At 40.4% G+C, this 27,750-nt stretch overlaps 1 protein-coding gene across 1 annotated transcript; it reads right to left on the reverse strand.

Moving 5' to 3' along the window:
* Positions 1–27,263, reverse strand: LOC147177476 (SMAD family member 6-like). Its single transcript, XM_086071437.1, has 4 exons — positions 26,021–27,263; positions 23,739–23,792; positions 22,390–22,449; positions 1–943 (listed from the first exon to the last, which is right to left on the reverse strand). Exons 1-4 carry the CDS (start codon positions 26,673–26,675, stop codon positions 306–308), a joined length of 1,407 nt encoding a protein of 468 aa, XP_085927563.1. The 5' UTR covers positions 26,676–27,263; the 3' UTR covers positions 1–305.
* Positions 27,264–27,750: the final 487 nt, after the last annotated feature.

Consider the following 27,750-nt stretch of genomic DNA (forward strand, 5'->3'; position numbering starts at 1 on the left):
TAATTTAATACAAATGCTTTATTGACACGTGTGTAAGGCGTACTTTGAAATAGTGAAATTATGAAAACATAAACTGGGTATCTTTACATTTGCAAAATGACACAGAAATTCTGTAATGCATATATAAAGAATGAAAAGTGCTTACTCTTGTTCCTTTTTGTTTTGTCCATCTACACATTACACTATACATAAATAGTTGCATTGTAAAATGACAAAATTAAGTATTTACATGATAATATATTTTATAAAATATATAAGCTTTATATTAAATCTTGGTAGGTTACAATTGGGATCCAGGCTGGGTGCTATCTGTGGGTGTTAAGCAGCACCTCGAGCCAGCACGGGCAGGAAGTGATGAACTGTCTGGAGTAGCAGGGGCCCCATCCTTTAGCAAAACTAATACGAACACTGTGGGGGTCCCAGGGCCCCTCCTGGCTTTCAGGCTTCACGCCATGCTCAGCCATCCAGTCGGAGCTCTCATAGTCAAACATCTTGAGGGAGAAGCCCGGCATCACCCTCTTCACGCTCAGCTCTCCAGCGCTAAGAAGGTCCAGAGTGGGCGAGTGGACGAACACCGGGTGCTGGCTGCGGTTGTACACCCACACACCGTCCGGTTCGCGGCTCAACACGATGCCGTGGCCAATTTTCCTGCGGATCTGTTGGACGCCGCTGCCGTTCCCTCCGTGGCTGGAGTAGCCTGGAAGCACGGGTGTGCCGTGGCTGCCTCGGTTGTCACGGCGACTATAGTTGGCGTTGGTGTGGAGCTGGCTGAGGCAGAGGCCCGTGCCCTGAGGTAGGTCATAGAAGATGCTGAGCGAGGGTTCGTAGGCCGGGTAAAGGCGGCCCACGCGTGTGCGCTGCTCCCAGTAGGCAACACTGCACCAGTGGGAACGATGTCCGCTGGAGGTCGAGGATCCCAGGGAGCCAAGGGAGGTACCGGTCTCTGAAGGTGACAAAAGAAGAGGAAGAAATTCCATTTGTAATTGTAGTATACAATTGGCAGTGCAAACACCATGAAAATTGAACATCATAATAAGGGATGTTAGATACCAGATACAGATAAATAAAAAGCCCCCCCACCCGCCCCCATAAAAAATGACAGATAATTTTAAAGAAAGGCCAATAAATTCCAATATATGTATTGTAAATGTAGTAATAAAATGGTATAAAAAATAAAATAACTACATAAATGCATTTTTAATTAAAATTGCATGAATTTAATCCAACTTTACTTAAATGCTCTGAAAATGATTGAATTACTAGAAATAAAATATCTTATCTTATATATCAACTAGACTTTACAGAGATCTAATTGGCTAGCTCGGGATGGGACGATATTTAGCATTTTATACAAAATCTGTGATTAATTTAACCGCTCGATCAACGACATCATTGATTTGCTCCACAAAATTAGACATTACATGTTATATATAATGTTTATCAGTATTTTTTGAGATTTCTTTTTCTCCATGCAATTGACTTCAATTATTTGAGGGTTCTGGCTCTATTTGTGGTCCGGGCCAGTCCCCATCCCCCATGAATGGCAGCAATCAAATGTAGACTACATATAAACGTTTTTTAAATAGGTATACAGTATTGCTCCATCTTCTGATGATTATTGTTTTTGTTTTTTTCAAACGTTTTGATCAGTAATCGGACGAAAAATCCTGATCGTGTGGAGCCTAATATCAACCATGCCAGTAACATATAGTGACAGGCAAAAAAAACCTGCAGAATGCTGCTTTCTCCTCCTCTTGCGTCACTAATAACGTTAATTTTGTTGTAATCTGTTGAATACAGACAAAAATGACCACGTAATGCATACAAAAAATATATAGTACATGTATACAGCATTTGTCAATACAAGGGTTTAATGTATGATTGTCTACATACTGTATATAGCCACAGCCGGCAGTGGTAAACGGACAGTTTGTGAGGTCTAAACAGTTCAAACTGAGTTCTTTCACTCTTCTCCATATCCCCTCATTTGTAATATTAATGGTGACGGGAAAGAGCTTCCTCTGCCTACATGAGAGGAAACATGCCCAAGGGCTGTTTTGAGATATTGTGCTTTACGGTCTTCTTTAGTCTTTACTTTAAATCTCGCTCAGGAATGTATGTCATATCTTGATCTATGTTCAGACAGGATCTGATGTTACATTCAAAGAAAATTGGTTTCAAAAGGCGGTATGATGGTATGAGACAAGACCTACAGTGATCTACAGTATTAGCGTTTTTAGACCATGGTACTCAGCGATGGCAGTATTTGGGGCCCTATTTTCATGCCGAGCACAAAGCGCAGTCCAACTGTGTGCATGGGTGGAGTTTTCTTTCTTTTGGTATTTTCCTTGACTAGCGCAGCGAATTTGTGCCATTGTGGGAGGGAACGCAGATGACTCCCGGCCAAATCGAAGCGGCTCCCCTCATTCCTATCCACTTGTGGATGATGAAGTTGGGTTCTGTGGAAGGGCACTTGGATATCACCTTTGACCCCTGAGACTGGCACGTGACAGTCTATAACTCAACATAGGCGTAAAAAAAAAATGGTTACGTCGTCTAATATGTCAGAAAACTGCAATGATTTGTTACCAACATGCATGTGGACATTTGTACTTAATGCCCACATCAACCTCTAAAAATGTCACAACGATCGCCCCCAATATTTTGTGTTTTGGACCATCTATGGAATGGAAAATGCTATCGTTATAAAATTGCAAATATTGGGCTCATTGTAATATTTTCAGAGGTTGATGTGCGCATATAATGTCAACATAATTTTTGGTGACAATTGGTCGCAGTATTCTGACATGATTTACTTTGCATACATTAAGCATTCAGACTGCCATAATCACAGTACAGCAGCAACTAAAGAGCCATTTGAACCTGTTGATAAAATAAACCACGGGAACCACAAACCCTTAAGACATCTGAGTCTGAGGTCTTGGTACGGGTCTAGCTATACTGTAATTGCCCTGTTATTTTGAACTTTTCTTTTAATTAACCACCTTTGTGTGTATTGAAAGAGGAGTGTCAACTGTGAACTTCCTCCTCCTTCCTCATCACTCCTTCACATCCTGCACTGGAGTGAAGGTGAAGGGCAGCAAAGACGAGAGGGGTGGGAAGCATTCAGCTCTCTGTCAACCTTGTGCAAGCCTGTGAACCCTTGACCCCCCCCCCCCCCTGCCCCCCCCCCCCAAGCCCTCATGCTATCAGCTCACATTAACTCCCTCACAGAGTGATGCCATTATTTTTCTCCAGAGACTCTCCTGACACAGAGGATTTAAAGACCCATGTGCCCGTGGCCCCATTCCTGTCATATTCCACTGGCGCACCCCCTTTTCCACCACCAGAAAGGCTGCCCGCTTTTGAAATGAACATGCTGCATTCGGGTGAAACTGGTATCCAGATTAGGTGTGCTCTGTTTGAGCAGCGGCCATTTTAATTTGGGGGGTAGTGAGGCGTTTATTTGTCAGGGAGGGGGAGGGGACTGTAGGAGGAGATATAAGTGTGTTTGTCTGTGCTAAATAAGCGCACACTACGTGATGAGTGAGCACCTCTCATATGCACGCGAAAACTGGGCTTAGGGGTTCCAAACATAAACTATTATCACGCGCGAATACACACTCTCACATACACACTAACACATGCACACAAAATTGCACTTCTCATTTGAGCCCCACGTGTGTCATTAGTGAATTCCAGGCTGGCAACTCCTGCGGTCTGGAGTTTTTTTGTTGTTGTTTTTGTTTTACAGCTCTCAAATCACACACACGTACACACGCACCTTTAATAAGGTAACACAAACATGTCTGCGGAAACACAGCTAGACTTTTTGAGCTCACAAGCATATTTTTTCCTTAAGTAGACATAAAACAAACTTAAGTACACTATGAAGAAGGCTGCAGCTTTTTAACAGTTCAAGTGTCTCAACAAATAGACAGGAAGAGGACACGGAAGAAGGCTCCAGAACCAGAAGCTCTGAAGAGATTTCTTCAGGGATGTGATTTTTCCGCTAATTCGCGGAATTCCGCTTTTTTTATCTCCAAAAATAAAATGTTACAATTTTTTAAGTGGTAAAAAATCCGATTTCGTCTCTCGACAGCATTCCATTTTAGTGTTTCCGTAACTGAAATGAAACTGATCTTGCGATTGGCTGAAATCTCCGCGTTGACCAATAAACGCGCTTGTTATAAAGGCATAGGAGTATGCCATTGTTCATTTCTCAGACGTTTTTGCCGGGTGTTTAAAGAAAGATGTCCGTGATCGAACGCAAAGATGCTCCGCGAGTTAAGGAAATTGACAAGATCGTAAAAAACAAGTTTCGATGGGACTGGTTAGAGAAGGATATATCTATATCTAAGGAGACGTGATCCACCCCAACAACCTGTACCAGTTGCTGACAGAGTCGTGAATTTTGAGGTCGGTGGTAAACTTTTCAAATGAATCGAAATCAAATTTTCGAAAATATTATAACTTAATAAAAATAGCCATAAATATTTAACATGGTTAATCATTGACACAAACTCAAATGAATGCTGCATGTTTGCACTTTTCAGGTTTCAATATGTTGACTGTCTTGATGTATGCAGTTACAGAGATGATATTAGTCAATCATGCATTCGACGAATGCATGATTGTGTTTTTACCAGAGCTTGCTGCATGAGGTATTTTATGTTTTTGTTATGCATTATGTATTAAATTAAGAATGATTGATTAAATGATTTATTGCATGGTAAATATATATGATGATATTCTCAGTGAGAGTTTTTAAAAGCAAAGGCAGTCCAATGTTTTTGAATGTGACTTTTGAGTTGACTAAAACTGCAATTTTATATGGGATAGTTCAATATACATTGACAATTTATGCTGTTGTTTTGTCTATTTCTTTGTCATCTGAGTGCATTGAAAGTACTTAAAAACACGGAAAAACCCATGAGCTCTGGACCTAGCTGAGTGCCCGCGGCCCCGAGACCCCCGGCTAAATTTTCAAATAATTTCACTTTGGTCAAATCACATCCCTGTTTCTTTCTTTGGCAAGCCACAGGTTAGGTCTCTAAAAGTAGGGGAGACTGGGGCTTGTTGTCACATGGTCAAGTTGTCACATTGCAATTATCTTCTCCACCAGACGGCATATCTTAAAAATGGAATTCTAGTTTTCTTCCTTTTTATGGGCAGGGGTTGTGTCCTGACAGAGAGGAGAATAGCACATTGTGAGACGAGTGCCAAGTAACCCGTTTTGGATAACCCAAAGTAAAAAAACGGAACTTGATATACTTTGAACATGATAGTTTGGGGCAACATGTCTCAGTTAAACTCTTGTGACAACTTACCCCATATAGTGAGACAACTTTGCCAACTTGTCACACGTTCACACTCTCTATTTGATTGCTTATAACCCTGCACTGGCACAAAATATGAAAATGACACGAATACAAAATATACACATGAGAAATCGGTCGTTTAACTGGTAAAGATTTTGTTTATATATGATGTATTGATTAAAAAAACAAAATGAGTGCAAAAAAAAGTGTGCCCACTTTTACATCATTGTACCTTCTGTAAACGGTTCAATGACTTGACATTGTGCTGGTAGGCTCAAAGATGCTTTTTGTTGCTTCAAATATGCATGCACTTTTATCTTTTTGACCAGTAAAATGTAAACACAGATAGCTTGGAAGCCTATTATTTGCCCAATGGAGTATGTGTCCATTGCCATATGCACCGTTTTTGTCTTAAACCATACAAATGCCATTCTGGCCCTTATTCTGTTCATAAATGGGTCTCAAAGTAAATTTTAGTCTAAATACTTGACGTGGTCATTTGTGAAAGTGGAGGGTGTGCATTTTATGTCGGCATGTGGGAGTCCGCCGAAGCCAAAACAACAAATGTTGGCCCACAGGGCCGTTGTGGATTTAGATAAGATTACTCCACTATGGAGTCAGGCCAAGACACATTACTCACATTTGAACCCGATATATGCGGACAAAAGGAATTTTAAAAAATAGTTTTAGACAAGACCCTGGAGGACAAGTAGTAGGTGTGAATGCGTGTAGGGTTTCTTGACAACGTGACATTGCCAACTACTGGCCTGGAATGCACATTACATCGGTTGTTCTTCCAAATGGACTTCTCAAAAACACAAAGAAAAAATGTGTTCCCCCTGTCATGTAAATGAAGTTGTCAAACCACATTAACATGCAGTCTTTGAAAACAACACTCTTCAGTTGCCTGTAGTCGACTTCCCCGCGAGATATATAAATCAGCAACAGAATAAGTGAATAAATCACTTCAACTTGTACTGAGACACCACTGCTCAGACAACAAAGAGCACACAGTATCTCTAACTCACCACCCCAGTATAGAAGAAGAGTCTTGACTTGCAGTAATCCAAAGGTATGTATGTAGATCGCCACTTAAAGTGTGGCTGGGAAGTGAACTTTCTTGGCAGAGGTTTGCACTCTCATATTATTGACTAGTTATTTCCTGGAGCGCGGGGGGATTTTTCTTTGAAATCACTTGCAGGGTGATCAAGTTATTGTCTTTTTCTTGTTTCTTGTCTTATGACATATAATTATGTCCATAAAGCCTAACAAATGTGTCATTGTGTAGCCAAGTGAAAACGAGGAGCGCTTGGAAACAGAACACAGACGCGCAATTATATTTAAAATAAACCAACGGCAAAATACAAACAAGATCAATCATGAATGTGTGGCGCGGCATGTCATGTTGAATGTTTCTGGCACGGTTCTTAGTGTCATCAGGCTCCGCTTGGCTCCTCTCCAAGTCAAGGTATAATGAGCTTGTGTGAGAGCGCAGCGGCAAGGGAGGAGCTTGTGGGAAACCGAGTTCTTCAATGGAATTTTTCAAGACGGGTTAAAACGGGAGGTTATCAGTATGTTTATGTTTAGGCCAAGGAAGTGTGTGTCTGGGAGATTGTGCGTGCCTGTACGCATTCATCTGGATGCGAGGGCTGGCAGCAATTACAGCGCCCTGCAAGCATTTAAAGCCAGCCAACCTTTAACAGCACTGTTTACCAATTAGATAAGTAACCTTTGTTGTTTCATTTCAAAAGCACTGTCTCTTAGTGCCAATCTCACTGTAAAACATTCTACCCCATAAAGTGATTTAACATGCATTTTTAGCTTCCTCATTCTTCTCTTGACCTGGGGCTTCTCACAAATTGGAATGTGTTACATGCTCACTACATTCTAAATCCTCATTTTGCTACAGCGCAGCACCAATATTTACAGAATATTTTCATGTCTGGCCTGACAATGCAAAGCTACAGACGGAAGACTGATATCTTCATCAGACATCACAAAAATATCCGGCTCTGTATAGATAACAATATCTGTCTTACCATCACACACAATCAGCACATTACGACTGCTTTTTATAGTTAATTCCCAATTTAAAGGAGACATATTATGCATTTTAATTCACCTTTTAGAGCAGTTTGAGGAGTTTTCACAACATCTGTGTGAGATGCTTTCATCCAAATACCCTTGAAAAATCACACATTTTATTTCTTGTCTTGCTGAGTAAACCAGCGGGTTTGCTTTTCATTATGGAGCTTAAACTTTGCTTCTCGAAAAGCTTCCAGAGCTGCCCCACCTCATCTCGCCAGCAAGTGTATGCCTAACGCTGACGAGTGTGCGCATTCTGGTATGTGCCCATCTCCTCTTTGACATTCTAATTCTACTTGTGGAATGCTAATGCTAACACATCACATGAGGAGCTCTATTTTCATGACCGTCACAATCCCGGTGCGAAACACGATCTCGGAGGCGGGTTAGACCGAGTGTTGGTGCACATTTCAAATAGGGCGATTTGCGCGATTGTGGGCGTAACCACAGCGGCTCCTTTCCTTTACATGTGGCACACTCACATCTCGCATGGTGATGTAGCCCTGTTAATTTAGCTCAGTATGATTTAATACAAGAGCTCTCCTTAAATAGTATTACGTTGTGTAAGTGTGCTTCACAGTTTTGCCACTAGGTGGCAGTATAGGAATGCACTAGGCAGGAATTTTTTTCCTAGTGGTGTCATTTTGCAATTTGCTCTGCGTCTTCACCGCAGCAAACGTCGAGAACCCAACAAAAGCTATAACTGGAAAGAAAAGTCGATTTAGCAACCTTGTTCAATCTTAAAACAACTCTAGACACATTTAGAAGCATCCGTGAGGATCTTTGTTAACTAACGACGCTGGACTTGGATCTAAATACCTGTGAACCGTGGTTATCTCGGTGAGTTGTGTGACCGTGTAATTATGTGTTACGTTAGCATGCTAATCACGCAACAACGTCAGTTTTAAGCCATATTGTTGGAAGAAAAAAACAGTCGGGGTAATATAATATAATCGTTCACTGTACACTTTTTCTGTGTAGCATATCCATTAGCTAACAGCTGCTAATGCTGCTGGCCTCATACAGGCTGTACATGCCTATTTTTTTGTGTAATACAACATAATTACTGTTTATATTTGTGATTCGCAATTGTTTGATTTTATGTTTAATGTATTAAATAAGATACTTAAGGTCAATTACATTCCAATTCATGCCTTTTTAGTGTGAATGGGATTATTTTGGAGCATATGTGCCAGATGAGTATTCTGTATTTTGTTTTGGTTACACCAGATTGTATTGATGTACATTTAAGTTTAATATTGATAATGTGAATGTTAAGCTGTAGTTTTATATTAAGCTAATACATTAGTTAAATACTGAATAATAGTAATTCTCTGCACATTTAGTGTGGACTATTTTTTTTGATTGAGGCTTCTTTGGACCTGGATTCCTGGCGTTCTATCTTGTCAACCCTTCTTCATTCGCCCTGGTGCCTGGATCGTCATTTCTTATCTCCTCTCTACTCAACGCTGCAACCGTTCGCTTGGATGTCGAACACTGAGCATTAAAGGGGTGGTAGAGTCCGTAGGACAATTTTGGTTCTTTTTTGAGCGCACTCAGGGGGTGTTACACATTTTGTTTGGACTTTGAACTGAGTTTAAATATTTCTTTTCCATCTTGTTTCTTTTTCCTGAGATCTCAGGGCTACTTGTAATTACTATTTTTTTTTGTATTTGCTGGTTGTGAGTGAAACATTTGAATAAATTCACACATTCCCAATCCAAACACAATTGTTGTTTTGTGCTTCATTAGCGGTGTATTCTACTATAGGATTTAGTGACAGCCAACCTCCTCATCGAACCTAGACCTAGATAACCGTGACTTGACTTCAGGCTATTAGAGCTGTCATAGGCGATCTTACCGTTAGTAGGGTTACAGTGACATCTCTGGATCACAGTGATCCGTGAGTGACCGCAGCATTGTCACTGCTCTTAGCTGGTGTGGCAACAAAAAACATGAGCGGGCACCCTCATAAAATATGACTTAAATATGGCCACAGCCATTATGTATCATGTGTGATGGATATTGTGATGATTTCAAAGCTAAAGTAATAATAACAATGATAATAATAATAATAATAATAAATTTAAATAGTAATAGTAATAGTAATAGTAATAGTAATAGTAATAGTAATATAATAATAATAATAATAATAATAATAATAATAATAATAATTTAAAAAAAATAACCAAAACTGCATTACGCCAGCAGTCAACCTACTTCCAAGCAGGCGTATTGTTTAGACAACGTAGTGCCATCACATTGTTAGATACGACGGGCACATGTCAAAGAAACACCCTCGCACAGCACACGACTGGTGCAGAATGATCAGCTGATGATGGGTAAAAAAAAGAAGAAGATTATTTAGACCTCTTTTCAAGTACGACAATGAATGTTTCACTCAGCTACATGAAATATGAATGTGAGAGCTGAATTGTTTTCTCCTCTAAATTTACAAGTTTCCAGGTGACGGTAAGTGAGGCATCCTGTTACCAGCATCAACCTGCAGGGGAGCAGGAATACAGTTGGGAGAAATTGGGGAAGTTGACGGGTGAAAAAAAGTGAGTGAAAAAAGGGAACTGGAAAATGAGAGCGAGAGAGAGAGAGAAAGAGAGAGAGAGAGAGAGAGAGAGAGAGAGAGAGAGAGAGAGAGAGAGAGAGAACCTGGCCTGCCAAGCATAACTAGCATCCATGGAAAAATGAAGAGAGAAAGACTGTGAGAAAGAGAGGGAGTGAGGGAGACCCTCGTCTTTCATCCACTGCCAAGGATTAGATTCCCCTCCAGTTATTAGACTCTTCCACTGTGTTGAAAGAAGTGGGTGGTTTTAGTCAGGGTGGGGGTGAGAGCTTGCACAGGGAAAAAGAGATGAGAACTCGGCTACTGACAATTGTCAGTCGCCTCTAATATGCCCCAAATTCCCCCAAAACCAGTATGAGACTTAGAATATTCAGAGAAGAGCAACCCCTCGTCCCCTTCAGGCAAAAATGTTTTAGGTTCTTTGTTTGCGACGGCAATAATTAAGCATCAACTTCCAATCCAGCACACCACAAATCCAGTTGGCGTCTTGACTATCTCTGCCATCAGACGACTGCCTTATCTTCAGACATTCGAGCACAAGCACGCACACTGCTCCCTCTCAGTTTTTCCATAGTGTGATCTTTTGATGTTTAGCTTCTTGTTTAACAACACAAACAAGTATTATTCCATTATTCCGGCGCTGCACAACTTCTTAGAATGTGACTATGCCAGTAGAATTCCACCCATGTGCGACTCGAGAAGAATGATTCCAGAGGAAGAGAGAAAGTGACCAGTTTCCTGCATTTCTGCAAGTCGGGCCAAGGAATTCTTCAGGTTTGACATGCATCATTCATCCTGGTTGACTGGACCGCCAAATATTATATCATCCAACAAGAAGCTTTTCCTTACCACAAATTAATATTGGACCAAGTTTTTGAACCTTAACAGGGCACACACTGAAGTATTTTGAAAATGTTGTGGTACATTACACATTAGATTACAATTACTGCAATTTTCCTGACTTATTTTCGAGCCACTCAAATTAATTGTATTGTGCTAAATGTTGGTTATCATTCATTATTAGCACATGTGCTCCTGAATGGGCAAGCGTACCATTGGCTTTGATTTGTGGATTATTTCAAGTTATTACTATTATGTATCTAATACAAATAAAATGGTGGGAGGAGTGATCACATTGATTATGGTTGTATGTATGGTATGTCAACTTTTGCAAGCTTGTGCATTGGCTTTTTTCTGTTCATTTGAGAGACTCACCTCTACTCGCCTCTCTTCCGTTTTTTGGGGGGAACAACCCTATTTTGGGGGGGGGTTTCTGCCTTTTTCCCCCCAGAAATTTTCTGACATTTTCGGCAATTTTGTGGACACTTGCTGGTAATTTCTGGGATTTCTTCTTTTGTTTTTGGACATTTTATAATTACTTATTACATTTTCTTTTCTGTTAAAAAAACAAAACATGTTCTGACTTCTTTAGTTTTTAGACATTTCATAGTTACTTATTGAACATTTTCTTTTCTGCCTTTAAAAAATATATATCTTATAAATATATATTACTTTTTTGGGCAATTCCAAAAATATTTAATTGTAATTTTCTGCCTTTCTTTTTGTACGGAAGAGGATTAGGGCCAGTGAAGAGGAAAATTCTCAAAATTCTGACTAATAAAGCCAGAACGCTGAGAATTAAGTCAGAATCCTGCCAAACTTTTTCTCCCCCCTCTCTTCACTGGCCCTAATCCTTTTCCGTACTTTTGTTTTTGGACATTTTAGGTTACTTTTTAAACATTTTCTTTTCTGCCTTAAAAAAAAAAATCAATTCTCTGACACTTTTTGGGGCAATTTCATAGACATTTTATGGTAAAATTTCAGCTTTTCCTCATTTTTTTGGGACATTTTGTAATCACTTTTTGGACATTTTTAGATAATTTGTTACAACTTTATTGATTTTTTTGTTGACACTTTATTAAAAATATGGTTCTTTGCTCATAAACCACTAAATCAGATCATCCGTCCATTTTCTTCCGCTTATCCGGGATCGGGTCATATCAAAAGAGTTGGATGACGGGAACATGTTAAGTGACACAAGCGTGTTTAAAATATGTAATAAAGGTTGTGGTAATTTGTAATATCGACGCATCTGTTAACCATGTTGGCTTTTGCTTTAACAAACAGCATTCACAGTTCATGTGGTATACACAGCAATAAAGCCTGCATAGCCCCCATACATGTGGTTACTTGATTGAGTAAAATTACATGATGTCGCTTTGTAACCAAATACATTTAGAAACATAAATTTGAAGAGGAATAAAGTTGTCTGGCTAATTGATTATTTGAATGGGAATACATTCGGGGAGAGAGCGAAAAAGAGTCAGGTGTGTGTGTGTGTTACATTCCTGGACAGGCCCTCTTCCTTGACACTTCCTCCCCTGCTCAGCCAGTCATGGAGGTCAAGTTGACAAGTGTCTCATTGAGTCTCACGTTGGCCAACTATATGGCCTTCACTCCTCACAACATAATTACACACATTAGTAATGGAACACATCCACTTGTTCCACTACGAGCAAGAAATTCTGACTAATGGCTAATTAGGGGAAATTAACTGAGTATGAAATTCCAGCAGGGGATACTGTGGTCAGCAAACAGAATATACAGTATAGTTGGTATATATAGACACAAGCACTGTGAGCTTTGCATGACAAGTGAAATAACAAAGATGTCAGTAAAAGTTTTGGTCTTGTATGACTGATCTCCAATGTAATGATATTTATGTCAAAACGAAAGTATGGTGTAACCCCATGCTGCAAGCACAACGTCTGAATATTGGATAAAAATGAATTTACTCAAAGTTGTGTCTCTCGTGTGGCCTTCATGATTCCGTGATGACTAGGTAAATATTGCTGACACACAAAAAAGGTCGCCGCAGCATGTGAAAACAAGGTGAATGTTGCTTTTCCAAGATAAATACATTTTGAGTCCCTCCGCATTGCATCCACAGTCGCAGCGCAGGGCACGCTGGCCGACATTTCACCGAGTCAGTGCCTTTCAACATCTGCAAAGAATCTTTAAGTTCAGCAGCATGGCAGGATTCCATTAAAAGCCAAATTGCGAGTTGGCAGAAACTCTGAGGGAACAAAGAAAAGCCACAGCCAGTCCTGTAATTTAAACCTTATTTTAAATTGTGAAGGTCTGACAACATGGACTAAGGCAGCGTACTGGAAAGACGTAGAGGAAGGCAGGACAAGCTAAACGCCATAGAATTACAAGTGTTTTCAATCAACACGAAAGGCAAGAGAAGACATACAATCAGTAAGTGGAGCTGACAAAAAGTCAGGCATGAAATTCGTAAAACTGGAGAACGTGTGATCAGCTCTCGTTTGTGTTCTGACACAATAAGGACGAAGAAGATAATCTCTCATTAGTCCTGCATTGGGTACATTTTCAAAGGTGACACAGCTGCAAGAGATCCTCAAGCTTCACTTCAAAAGTTCCCAGGGGATGGACAACCATTCTACCCCTTAGTCGTGCTAAAACAAAACAATTATCAAATCTTCTCTCCACATGTAGCCGGGTATTTTAAAAACGAATATTTCCCTCCTCCCTCCATCTGACAACACCGCCTCGTTTGTTTAAAAAAAAAAACATCCACAAAAACTGAGAAGTGCATTTTTAAGATCATTTACATGCATGCCAAGCCTCTAGGCGGCAGTAGTTAGCCAAATACTGCTCGTCACAGTGAATACGCATAGGAAACTGACGGGCTTCGCTACCTCCAACAAGGTTAGAAAAGATTAGAAATGTGTTACTAGTTTTGCAAATCCACCAAGCATCATACCAACGATACCTTGTCGTCGAGGAATGGCTAAAAGGAGACGGCCTCTCAAACTAATAGTAAATTAATGAGCAAGTGGAAAGCAGCTGCTGAGGTATTAGGTTCATGAGCTTGACTGGATAGCCCAACATTTGTGGTGAAATACTGGAAATATACCGTATTGGGAACTTCATTTTTAATTGAGGTCAAACACTAAGGCAAATTAATATGAATTTGACAATATTAACATCATCACTATTAGCATGTTAGCGTAGCTGCTTGACGGGTCACTGGGAAGAAAAGTTTAGAATACACCAACCAATCACAACATTATAACCACTTACACAAAAAAAATGATTTCAAGTGGAAGCGTTGTAGAAAAATGGCGCAAATTACTATGAATTTGGCAATAAGTGGTTAAAACAGAAGTAAGATCTGGTGAACACATTGACATCATCACTATTAGCATATTAGCTTCGCTGCTTGATAGGTCACTGGGACAAAAGGTTTAGAATACACCAACCAATCACAGCATTATAACCACTTACACAAAAAAATGATTTCAAGTGGAAGTGTTGTATGAAAATTCTATATAGACAAAAATAATAATGCTCAGTTTTGATTGACACTCTCAGAAGTATTGTACTGCATCATACAGACAGCTGTGTCTAATATTTGGTGATTGTTGGAAAGAGATCTCAGTATGATGCAGTATTGCACTTTACTCTTGAAAACTGATTTGATAAATGTTATTTTATTATTAAAATGGTTAGTGTTAGCAGGTTAGCGGTTAGGGATGTTCGATACAATTTTTTTCTTAAGTTATCACCGATACCATTACTAAGTACCAATACCACTGGTACTTTTGATACCCTTAAAAAAAAAAAAGACAGATCATTAAAAAAATAAAATAAAAAAAGGACTTATATATCCCAGAATAACATTTTTCTTAAAATTGCATGAAATTAATGGCAACTTAATATTCTTCTAATGTGCTATTTGTAGTTCCTGGTTGTAAAAGTGCCCCAAGATCTGATTATGATGCCTGGTATCGATAGTCATCCATCCCTAATTGTCTTTGTAATACTATTAACTATGGCCAGTCAAAGTCTTTTTTTTTTTCTACATGATTTTATTACTACTTTCAGATCAAGTTACACCAACATGATGCTATTTAGTCTAAGATGTCAAATCCCATCTGCGTTGGGAAAACAAAAAGGCAACCAATGCATGAGCCTGTGTCCTTAGAAGCTAGTGTTGAAAAAAGAGCAGTGATGGAAAATATTTGAGGAAATGGCAAAGTTAATGGGCCAACCCTTGATGTAGAATTCCATAGCCTAATGTGTCTCAGTCAGGCATAAGAGCGAGAGTTGTACACGCGCCAGCAAACAGGCCACTAAGACGACCCGACCAGGCTTAAGCAGACACATTCAAGTTGGTCACAGCACCGTTTGGATGTCTACGCTTTGTACTATTTTTACATCTGTCCTAATAATATCTCAGGAATTGATTCTTCCTGGATTCTGCACTGGAATCTCATTTAATATTCATGCTCATATTGTCTGATGTGGACTTGAGGACGACGGCGCCCCAATAAAACATCGACCAAAACATGTCAAACAGTGTCGACTAACGTGGAACATTTCGCCCACTTCAATAGCGCTCTCTTAAAACCGTCTCCCAAACTTCCAAGAATGTCGGCTCCTCTCTGTGTGTCTTAACTATTAACGGTGATATGTTCAAACATGTATCAGATGTCACTCTCCAGAGTCAGTCAGACCCCACCGGCCCCCTCTCCCGCCTCTTTTGCAGCCAGACCCTACTCCCCCTCACCTTCCCAACTTCCCAACATTCCTGGGCTGTGCCCCATCAGTCAAAGAGCCAATTCATGGGGTTAATGCCGCACTGAGTGCAGACAGGGCTTAGAGACGCGATTGTTTAGCTGATACCTTGCTCAGCTTACAAAAAGAAACCACCAAAATATCATGAGGGCTGGGAGAGGCATGCTTCTTAATTCTTACTATCGTGCCGCATTTGGCCCATCGGCCACCTATTTGTTGCCCCGGAACTGTTATTCCTCCGCTGTGTGTGTTTTGGTTGGGTCAGCAAATGGACATCTGGATTTATCTCTACGCTAACGATACACAGATAACCTGTAGAAAATGCCCCAAAGTCAGCTTGGGAAAATATGCCCAACAGATCTCATAATGTAAGTGCCTTAAGGTACGAGGTACCTCTCGTTTGGCACTGAATGTCAATGACAAAGTGAGTAACCCTAGAATGCATCGATTGCTTCTAAGTGACGTTAATAAGAGAAAGCTACCAAGTATTCTGCTATGGGAAATGGTGCCCTTTGTCTTTCAGAATAAGAGCATTATACAGGAAGTGCTATTTAACTGTGTAAATGTTGCCAAAGTGTTAGGGTTCACTTAAATCTCTATTTGGTTATTTCTCTCTTAGACAAACAAATACACACACACACGCACACACACCCACACACAACCCCACAAGGGCTGGGTTTAAAAAATCTAATAATCAATATCGAATCGATGTTCCTTTTCGAGCCTGATATCGATTTATAAAACCATTAATCGATTGTTTGAATATCTTTCTTCCTATAAATTCATAAGAAAACAGAATTTTAAAGGCCACTTTTTGTATCTTACTGTTTTCTTGAAATGTACTCTTCACATGAATTTAAAAGTACTTTCTTACATTTATGAAAGACCTGACTTATTGCACTTGAAGACAATTCAGAATCTTTTTGATTTATATTTACAATTATTGAATTTGATTTATTATCATTAAACATTTTAATTTCATCCTTGCTGATGTCAATGTTTGTGTAACACTTAAGTGTTTTTAACACGTGTTACTTTCATTAATAAACTAAATCATTTAAACCATTTACTGCATAAGCATTTTTTATTTATTATCATGTCCTTGATATTTAATTGAAGTTCCATAATTAATCAATATTAGAAGGAATTGAAGCGAATACAAAAAATGGAAATCAAATCAAACTGAACTCTTGTGAATTGAAATTGAATTGATTGACGGAATTGCTCTGTTACCACGCCTCCTCCTTTGAGTCACAAATTATTATACCAATTATTTTAATTACAGAAGTTTGGTATTCCAGTATTTTTTTCCTAATAACAGGCAGCATCAATATCATTTTTAATATTAAAATATGTTATGATTTTTTGGGGGGAGGGGGATCTATAAAGCTGTTCATTGCAAAACGTCACAGACTAATGACTGACAACAAAAAAGAAAGTAAAATGTGGTCATCTTGATATGAAATAAGAACTTTTATCTTTCCATCGATCCTCACTAGCGATGCAGGTAAGCTGCAGCCTATCCCATCTGACTCCAGGCAATACACTCACATGCACACCTTCAGACAATTCAGTCTTCAATTACCCCGAGTAACATATTCTGTAATTATGGGAGGAAAGCAGAAGACCGACGCGAGCACGGGGAGAACATGCAAACTCCAATTTTCCTAAACGCCACAAATGTTAACCACTCTGCACCCTTATAACAAATCGAGTAAACTACATGCGTGTACATGTGCGAATGAAAAACAAGAAGGACTTCCGTTGAACTCACGGATGCATGTGCGTGAGTGCGTGTGTGCCTGTTCTGATAGAACCCCTATTTGAGCACACTGAAACGATCTTATCACCGAGCCATGGCAGAAATTCTTCTCTGTCTCACACGGGGACGCACACACAAGCACACACAGTGACAATAAAAGCTGACTGATCAAAATTGATGGTGTTACATGAGGGATAAAAGTCTACTAAAGTTTCTGTATTTAGAGCTTTGCTGCTTGGTTAGCTGTGTTTAAAGGGAACATGAACTGATTGAATGATAAAAGAGGCCAGGGCAAAGGTATGTATGGACCACACCCTGCTGCTGCTTTTTAGTTCTAAACCTCAAGTAAATAAGCTGCTTTAAAGGAGAAGCCCAAAGCATATTTGTTGTGTAGAAAACATCACAGGCTATTTAGTGGAAAACTCACAATAGATTCAAAGGAGACAGCAAATGTTTTTTTTTTTTAGCTCAACTTCTTCATTGTTCAGCTTTATGTGAACAAACCACCTGTATCGCCGCCGGAGCATCTCATCAAGTGCAGAATAAAAGCCAGAGCTGTTTGTTTCTTGTGTACTGCATCAAAGTTCCAGCCCTGAGCTCCACTAGGAGCGCGCTTGCGGTGCGGTGCGGTGTGTGTGTGTGTGGGGGGGGGGCTGAGACCACACACATGCGTGCTCTCACACAAACACGACACGCGGCATGTCCGTGAGGAAACTAATCTCGCTCTGCTCAAGTGGCCGGGCGCAATCAGCGGTGCCTCCTGTTGCGGTTCACCTTGAAAACAATCAGCAAATCGCACGCTAAAGTCGACTCCCGCGCGACCTTTTCATTGAATTTCTTTCAAAAACATCACTGTGTTTTGTGTGCATAATTCAGATCTGACTCACAAAATGGTGGGGAATAAAATGAGGGAACACAGTTTCAATGATTAATAAACAGCTCTGATTGCTGCCAAAGACTTGCAGAAACCCTTTAAACATTCATAGAGAGCCTTCAAAATTCAAAACATGTCCAACAAGAACGACAGATCCCAGACCTACAACAAAATCCTTTTTTGGAGCATCAAATCATCACAGATGTTGCTAAATATTCTGAACGCTCTCAATTACTCCTGACATTCCACCATTTTGCACAGGAATGAGGAATTTCTCCTAAATTTGATGCAGCTCACTGCCCTTCTCTGTCTTCGAAATCAAGCATAACATTAACACAATTAAAGGGGAAGTCAAGTCAAAAAAAAATCTTTATAATAAGTTCTACACACCCCCACTAATCTAAACATCTATCTCAGGAGGCGGCCATTTTGCCTTGTACTGCCACTTGCCATCGCCTGAAAATGACAACACAGTGTTCACAAGGCCTCAGCTTATGAATGTCATGTGACCAAACCCAGAAAATATGTGAGTTGTGATGGTCGTCGCCTGCATAAATATCTATAAAGACGTCTTACGGTGCAGAATCCAACATTCGCACGGGGCGGCCATCTTGTCACAGGCAGGCAGTCTGGTCTGTTGTATTGACTGTAAGCAAAGGTGAGTGATCTGAACAAACGTAAACTCTGTTATCTCGCTTTGAACTTGACAGTTTTACACACAGTTTGCTTTCTCACAAACTTTAACTCATTGCCACTGCCATTGACGGCTATTGACGTAAAAAATTCATTTGGACTATTTCTGTTAGTTTAACATTTTTTCCACTTTTGTTAACAAGAGTATGAAACCCTAGAATTTTTTTTTTACATTTAGAACAGATATAAAATGTATGATTAATCATGAGTTAACTATTGAAGTTATGCGATTAATTACAATTTAAAAAATTTAATCACCTGACGCGATTTAAAAAAGAAAAGAAAAGATTATAAAAAAAATTGCAGCGTCAGGCAATTAATTTTTTTAATTGTAATTCACAAGTTAACTCGCGACTAATCACAAATTTTATATCTGTTCTAAATGTACAATAAAAAAAATCTAGGTTTTCATACTCTTAACAAAAGTGTAATTTTTTTTTAAAGAAGTAGTTCAAATGAATATTTGACGTCTATAACCGTCAATGGCAGTGAATGAGCTAATAAAGAAGTAATAATTCTGGATGGATATTTATTAACTATATGGATTATTAATTAGTAACAAGCATGTAGCAAAATAACTTTGCTTATAAACTAAACTGCTCGATAATCAGTTAATGTTCGGTAAACCGCTATTTTGTGTTATTTAAAAGAATGTACGATAAAAACACATAGTAATGAATGAGAGAGGCGGAGCAAGATGACTAACTGGGCAAGATGCGAACGTTCGATTCCAATGATCAGCAGCGCGGATGAGACATCTAGTTTTTATAGATATCTATGGTTACCTGAGCCCTTAGGTTTTGTGATGTCATTTTCAGTGGCCAGCAAGTAGTAGTATAAGGCAAAATGGCCGCCCCCTGAGATGGATAAAAACGGGTGGATTTTCTGATTAACACGGATCCCGCTACGCATTGTGGCCAAAGTTAAAATTAGATCGATTATTGTGGCTCATAATAAATCCTCATTGACAGGAATTTAGCTGCATCCTATAGCTAAGCTAGCTAGCTAAGTGTGTAGACAGTCTCTCTGGGGCAAACTCCCTTTATTTGTTGACATGCGTGACGGAGTGGGAGCAAGGACGGCAGAAAATTAATGCTGCAGCCAGACTGAATGCAAGCTGGGCTTTTCTAGCAAACGTTTGGCTGTGGAGCGTCGGTAACAGCCAATCGGCGTTGAGAATGTACTTACTACATAAGTAAAAGGAGCAGCACAATCAGACACACATCCAAATAAAGTTGTAGCATGGTGAAATAAAACCATGTGATACAATATCATTGCGGTTTGTCTGACCGGGAGGTATACAACACAGCCAGCTTCCTATACTGAGCCGACAAGGAGCAATGGGGGAGCAAGGAAGTCAAGTCAAGTGAGTGGATTGTTTATTTACAGTTGTTGAACTGTCAACCAAGATAGCATTTAGCAGCCAACAGCCACCGGTTACGAGATAGACTAGCGATGCTCAAACCGGGTGTACGAATCACCCTTGCCGACAAAAGCGAAAGAGGTGACATTTCGTGTTTCATCTGAACCTAGCAACTAGCAACGCCTTGTATGAAAATCATGATTCGCTTTTCCACACCCATTCGAATACGCATTCGAATCGCCACCAATTTGTGCCTATCCCTAATGTATATATTTTAGCAATGAAAACATAATTTCAGCTAAACCGCTTCTCCATAATGGTGTATTAACCATGACATAAACCTAAAAATGATTTTGGTAATCAAAAACACTAGGGCTGGCTATTGATTCTAATGTCCTCAATTGATTCGATTTTGATTCACAAGAGTTCAGTTCCATTCGATTCAATTCACTTTATTATTATTATTTACTAATTATAGAACATCAAGTCTTCTTAAATATCAAGGACATGATACAAATTCCACAAACATTAAATTCCAAATACATTTTTAGGTGAAATTATTTAGTTTATTAATGAAAGTAACATTTTATAACCACTTAATTGTTACACAAAATCCGCAAGGATGAGATGAAAATATTTTCATAATTCAAATTCAATAGTTGTAAATATAAATGAAAAAGATTCTGAATTGTCTTAAAGTGCAATAAGTCAGGACTTTAATAAATGTAAGGAAATACTTTTAAATTCATGTGAACAGTAACTTTCAAGAAAACTTAAAGATAAAAATTATTATTATTTTGCTTATGAATTTATGAGAAAAAGATTAAAATAATCGATTCATGGTTTTATGAATCAATATCAGGCTCGAAAATGAAAATTCATTCTATATCAATTATTTGATTTTTTTAAACGCAGCTCTAAAAAACAGTTAATTTAGGGCGGTTATGACATAAACCTTTCAGTTGGTTGGTTATGCGTGCATTAAATGTGTTAAGTTTTCTATGTTAATGCTATGACAATAGATACATTTTAAGAACGTGTGATCTGTGGAGGAGCCAGATTTCTAGTTGAGCTGAAAAGGTTTGGGAAACAAGCTTGCTAGACACTGAAAACATTTGACAGATGCCCCTTTAGTACTTTAGCATGACACTACTATCTGTCTGAAAACCCCATAAAACCAGCAAGCTATGCATGGGGAGGTTCTCACAGCCCAGCAACAGGCGGCCTCCAACACTCGTGACAACAAGGCAAGACAGTGATGAGCACATCAGCTGTACATCGGACATGTCTGGGATGCCGTGACAGCACTACGCGGACTTCATAGACGCCCATTCATCTTTCAGCACCTTCTACAACCGAGTCCAGACAGGCGTGATCGAGTGGGTTTGTGGGCTTTTTTTTTTCTAATACTACACGGACCTCTCTGGCCGACCTCAGCACTTAAACAAATAAAGCTCCAGTTTCATCATCTAGAGGGGGCTGTTTCCTGGCCAAGCGCAACCTTAAGCTGCCCCTTTCCACATATACACACACACAAATTCTACACCTAAGCCAGATCACAACCGCCAGGCTCCCCCGCCCCCAAAATACGAGTCTCTTTCCACTGCTCAATTGCCGAGAGGAATGGAGGGATTTGAGGGAAGAAAGAGGGGGATGGGTACTTGGAGAGGCAAAGGGGATTGGGTGTATGCGCGCGGCGGATCTTATTGCAACTTCATCCCAGTGAAATATTTGGCTGTGGTGAAGGGAGGAAAAGAGAGATGGGGAAAGGAGGAGTGGAAGGCTACTTGTGCAGCATCGGGGTAGTGAGAGACCCCAGACCCCCACTAAAGTCCCCCATGCCTCGCTGACAATAGACGCTTTATGCTGCAGGCTTTGGGGTTATCGTAACAGCCTTCGAAAATAGGAAGGAAGGCACAACATTGCAACACCGCCATAACTTATCACTCCATGCAGATGTTCTGAAAGTAAGGGTGGGTTGGGGGGCATTACACAAAAACACACCTACTTTTTGCCGTCAATGCTTTCAAATTGGTTTACATGAAAGGAAATGCAAGTTCACAGCCGTGGACAAACATGAAGATTTGTAATTACTGCATTGTTCTTCACCTGTGTCGTCGGTCGGCGTGATGGGAGGGGGCGGCGTTTCAGTGTCAGACAGTAGAGAGTCTGGAAAATGTTGAAAAAAGGGAAATCATATTACAAACTTATGAAACTGTGGATTAATAGAAACATTTTGGTTTTGGTCAATGAAATGCGATACAGTGGAACTTTAAACACGCCTGATGTTGTATAATTAGGAACTTGATCAAATGTTTTTGGTAAAAATCTCTCAAGTCGCACAAAGCTTGATAACTACTATTAAACAAGCTTTTTTTTTTTTTTTTAAGTGGAAGTCAACCATAAACATTTCTTGGCAATAATATGTTATATGTGACCTCACTAGTCTAAACATGACATTCTGATGAATAGTACATTTGTGGAATATGAGTTATGAAGCAAAATCCAGTCGTTTTTATCCATCTCAGGGGGCGGCCATTTTGCCACTTGCTGCCGACTGAAGAGGACATCAGTGTTGCCGAGGTCTCACGCAATGACCAATCACAGCTCACCTGTTTTCTGAAGCTGCGCTGCGATTGGACCTGAGTAACGTTGATGTCATCTTCAGCAAAATGGCCGCCTCCTGGATTTTGCTGCTTAACTCATATTCCACTAACGCAATATTAACCAGAATGCCATATTTAGACTAGTGGGGCTGCATAGAACATATTGTAAAAAAAAAAAAAAGGGGGTTGACTTCCCCTGCTTTAAGTAATAAACACGGACGTTCCGTGAAGTCAGCACACTGACAGTATGCGTTCTTACTTGCTTTCAAAGTTAAGGCAGAGTGTTTTAGTACAGTATTTATGTTACTACTACTGACAAGGTTTAATTGAGAATGTTAACCAATTAGATGCACATTATAATTTCCACTCGTCATTAAAGTTATTTAGTGTGTCATTTCTTTTACATTTAACTGACAGCAGGCATTAATGTAATCATTGTGGCTCAAAATGATTTAGGATGGTGACAGTTTGACTCAGTTTCCACGACTTCCATCCAACCATTTTGTTTTTTAACATTGGACTAATAGGTATCTTTTGGTTAACAACAAAACCAGAAAAAAATGTTTAATCCACACGTCCATCCATTTTCTATAGCCTGCTGTTTATCATGGACCACTTGTTAAAGTTAGTACTTTAGTACCTGGACTGACATTTCATATCCTTGACAAACACTCAGTGGAAGCATGTGATTAAGCATCAGATTCATCTGCAGTCAAATGCTATTTTTCAACCTGTAATTTAACTTGCAAGCCATGATGTCAACCACAGAAGGGAATGTGTCAGGCAGCTCTGGCTGAAAGATGACGACGCCTGTCATTTACTGCTTTGTCGTGTGTTCGCTGCCAAACTCACCCAGTGGCTTGCGTTCATCCGAATGGGACACCGAGTAGGGGGGAGGAGGCGACTCTGAAACAAAACACACCAAGATGAAGACATTGGAAATTAACACTTTATTTTGTTTCCCGGAGCAGTCATGTTTATCATACTCATACCGTGGATGTTATTGAAATAATATTATGATTCATGCTGCACAGCAAACAGCACAACTTGCATTTCCCTTCACTACACAGCTGACAGAGTGCGCGGCCCCTTTAAGAGCACAGGCAGTAATTGCCGAGTCCTCTGTCAGATACCCAGCGAGTCAGTCTGGCGCCAGCTCTATGCAAACTGTATATTATCGGCACTCCTTCACCTAAATAACAAGAAGAGGACCTCCTTGTCAGAGGGAGACAGAAAGGGGGGGGGGGGAACAGAACCGAGTTGCAACTTGAGAGCGACCTTCAGTCGGATCATGTTGCCAGCAAGTTTTTGGGAACAAATTTAAACCGTGTGTAAAAGTTGTGTTGTATAGAGGAATAAAAGAGTTATTTAAAAAAAAAAATGTTAGGCTATTGTTGCTTGTCTTGTGTCACTTTTTTTGTTTGTGGTACCTTTTGACCATTTGCATTTAATGACTTAAAAGGAAACCAAACCATATTTGTTCTTTAATAATATGGATCAAATGTTAATGTATGAAAAGGGTGGAGGCAATCAATATCCGTCCATTTCATGTTCAGTATAGGAAGACAATTCAGTGCACTAGTTGAACAACTGTGACTGATAGTAAAGTTTACAGCATTACTATTTCTGCAAGTTGTAGCGAGACATCATGTGCTACTAGTGCAGCACAGTTATGTTTTATCGTGTACTATTAGACTCAGTGTGACACTAGTACACGCAACTTACAGGGGAAGTCAACCCAAACATTTACTTTACAATATGTTCTATGCGCCCCCACTAGTCTAATCACGGCATATTGTGTTTGTGGAATATGACTTAAGCAGCAAAATCCAGCCGTTTTTATCCATCTCAGGGGGCGGCCATTTTTCCACTTGCTGTGGACTGAAAATGTCAAATGACAATGACCAATCATGGCTCAGCTCATGAGTGTCACATGACCAAAATAAAAAATAAATTAAAACACATTTAAGTGGCTGTGTAATTCGACTTTATTCTAGTACGGCAAAAACAAAAATCAGTAAAACCCACCCGTCTTAACCCAGGCTAGGTTAGGTCAGGAGGTGGCCATTCTGCCCCTTGTCGTCAACTGACAATGACATCATACACAGTCAATTTTATTGAGTACATTTTGCTAAAAAAACAACAACTATATTTGGTCCCGCTCTAAAAAGTAAACTTTTACACTTGGAGGAGAGTAAAATACTACTAAAAAAAACGGCAACACTAATAAAATTCTCAAGGGTTAAGGAACAATCCCACAACCTTCGGCATGGAAGACAGCCACTCTACCACTTGAGTTATGATAGACTCTAACATATTGCTGATGTGTCCCAAAGGAGACCAAAACTGGAGATTTGAGGATTCCAATTGACACCTGCGATATATTGATACCCAGTAGGTGTGGCATGAGTCAGTGGTTAGGTTGGCTGTCTCCCATCCTGAAGCTTTTGCGATTTTTCCTCTTTTTGGGGGGGGGGGGGGGGGTGATGTTACTCTCTTCCGAGTATAACATTTACTCTGTTTATACTGTGACCGAATATAGTCTTCTTCGGAGTAAAATTTATTCTACGAAATTTATGTGTAGTTACTCAAGGCTTAAGTAAAAAACAATTACGGCTCACCTTCTGAATATCACAATGCAAAAAACAGATGAGCCTTGACTGAGCAACAATGATGTCATTTTCAGTCAACAGCAAGTGTCAAAATGGCCATCCCCTGAGATGGATAAAAATGGGCGGATTTTTTCTGCGTAATTCATATTCCATACACAAAATATTAAAGGATCAGCATAGACATTATTATTGTAAATAATTTTGTGTAGACTTCCCCTTAAAACTGGATATCAAGAATAGTGAATAACTATATGCTCAAATGGCTTTCCATACTATCTTATGTCAAACTCTGCTCTCATTGATGGCGTGCGTCATTCCTATTAGATGTGGGGCTGGTGTCAAGGTTCACCAAATGGGGTCCCAATAGGCACACTAAGAAGTAAACACACCTCCAGATAGACAGATAGACAGATAGACAGATAGACAGATAGACAGATAGATAGATAGATAGATAGATAGATAGATAGATAGATAGATAGATAGATAGATAGATAGATAGATAGGTGGTGGATGGATATTCACCTGGCCCACACAACCGGCTGTAGTGGTAAGGGTTGCAGCACACCTTTCCACCGTCCCCCCCTTCAAAACTTTGGCAGTGGTGCAGCACTTTGAGCCGGGCCGAGAGCGGCAAGTCGCTCCATCGAAACATCCGACCCAGGAGGTACTGATTCGAGACGTGATGAGCCCCGAACCGCAGCTCAGTACCGGGCACCATGACGCACTCGCTCGGCACTCCTCCTTTGGACTCCACGGCCTTCAGCAAGGGGTCCAGACTTCGCTCAGGCAGTCTTTTGAGAAAAGCGTAGGTAATATTCACGAGGTCACACTCACAGGGGCTCTTGTTGTCTTTTTGGGGGGCCGAGTGAGGGCTCCGAGGTCTGAGATCCCACTCCCCAAACAAACAACACGTCACCGTCCTGTCCGCCTCCTGTCCACGGCGAGAGCCTGTACGGTCCGAGGTATCCCGGTCCTCGTCAGCCTGCTCCCCTTCCTCCCTCTCCCCGGCCTCCCCGACGGGGTCCCCCGCGGCGCGTGTCACCGGCCCCTGTTCCTTTCTTGGCAGCCCAGAGCCACAACGACATCCTCCCTCAGCTCGGCCGCTTCCATCGCTCTGGGTAAGCGCACGGCTTCTCCACAGTCGCCGTACGAGCCCGGAGCGTCTCGACCTGAACATACGACAACCTAGACCGTCCCGGATGCGTCGCGTCGGTCCCGTCCGGCTCTCGGAGGGTGCCACATGGGTTTTTTTAGACTCGGCGTCCGAGATTTGCCGATGGTGCACGGTGCGCCCAACATGCGCAGTCGGGGGTGGCCGTCCTCCGGCTCACACGCAGCATTTGGGAGAGAAAGCGTTCACTTCGGCATCACAGCTCCACGTGAAACACGCACACGTTGAATGTATAGCGACTAAACTCAAACGAACCTCAACTCATTCAACTCCATTCCGCGCACAATCCTCTAACCATAGTTAACGTCCAGGAGCACTATCGCTATGAATTAACAGCATCTAAGCAGCAACGTGCAAGATTACATCCAAGAGGCTGCCAGGAGTTTGCCTCCCGCTTTGGAAACTCCGCCATCCAAATAAAAGAAAACTTCCACTCCGGCGTCAATCCAGAGTAGACAGAAATCCCGTAATAATCCCGCTACAAAATCCGGAGATCAGGCGTCGCACGTTTTAAGGATAGATACCGTTCTTGGAAACTGAGTTGCAATCGTTCCTCTCCTGTCCCCTGCAAACAAGTTCTCCTCAGGCACGCACTCACTCAAAACACACGCATGCACTGGAAGGGACACGCAGCATCAAGTAAACCATAGGAACGCCAGTCTTGTTCCGCATGTATTTTCAGAATAAAAGATCCTTAAACCCTAAGCAAAATGTATTTTGGGGCCCTAAAAGAGCAGACTGGCATTGATTGATTTATCTGAAACAGGGTGACAAAATACTTTACAAGAAAATGTCAATTTGAATAATTCGTTCTTAAACAATGTAAACATGTGCAAAAGGTTTAGTTAGCAAAATAAAAGAAACAAAAGACAAACATTTGACTTTATTTGTTTTACCCTGTTCTTAAATAAATAATAAATAATACATGCACATAAATAAATAAATAAATAAAGACTACTGCATACAATGAGTAGTACAACTGCAGGTCCCTAACAGGTGTTTAGTTCACACTTATGCTTTGGTCCAGCTCCCAGCTGTGAATGTGTGACAATACTGGCAAATGATTGAACAAATATAGGGG

Source organism: Leptonotus elevatus, chromosome 3 (genome assembly GCF_054856555.1).
Source record: "Leptonotus elevatus isolate MCC_2025b chromosome 3, RoL_Lele_1.0, whole genome shotgun sequence".
NCBI lineage: Eukaryota > Metazoa > Chordata > Actinopteri > Syngnathiformes > Syngnathidae > Leptonotus > Leptonotus elevatus.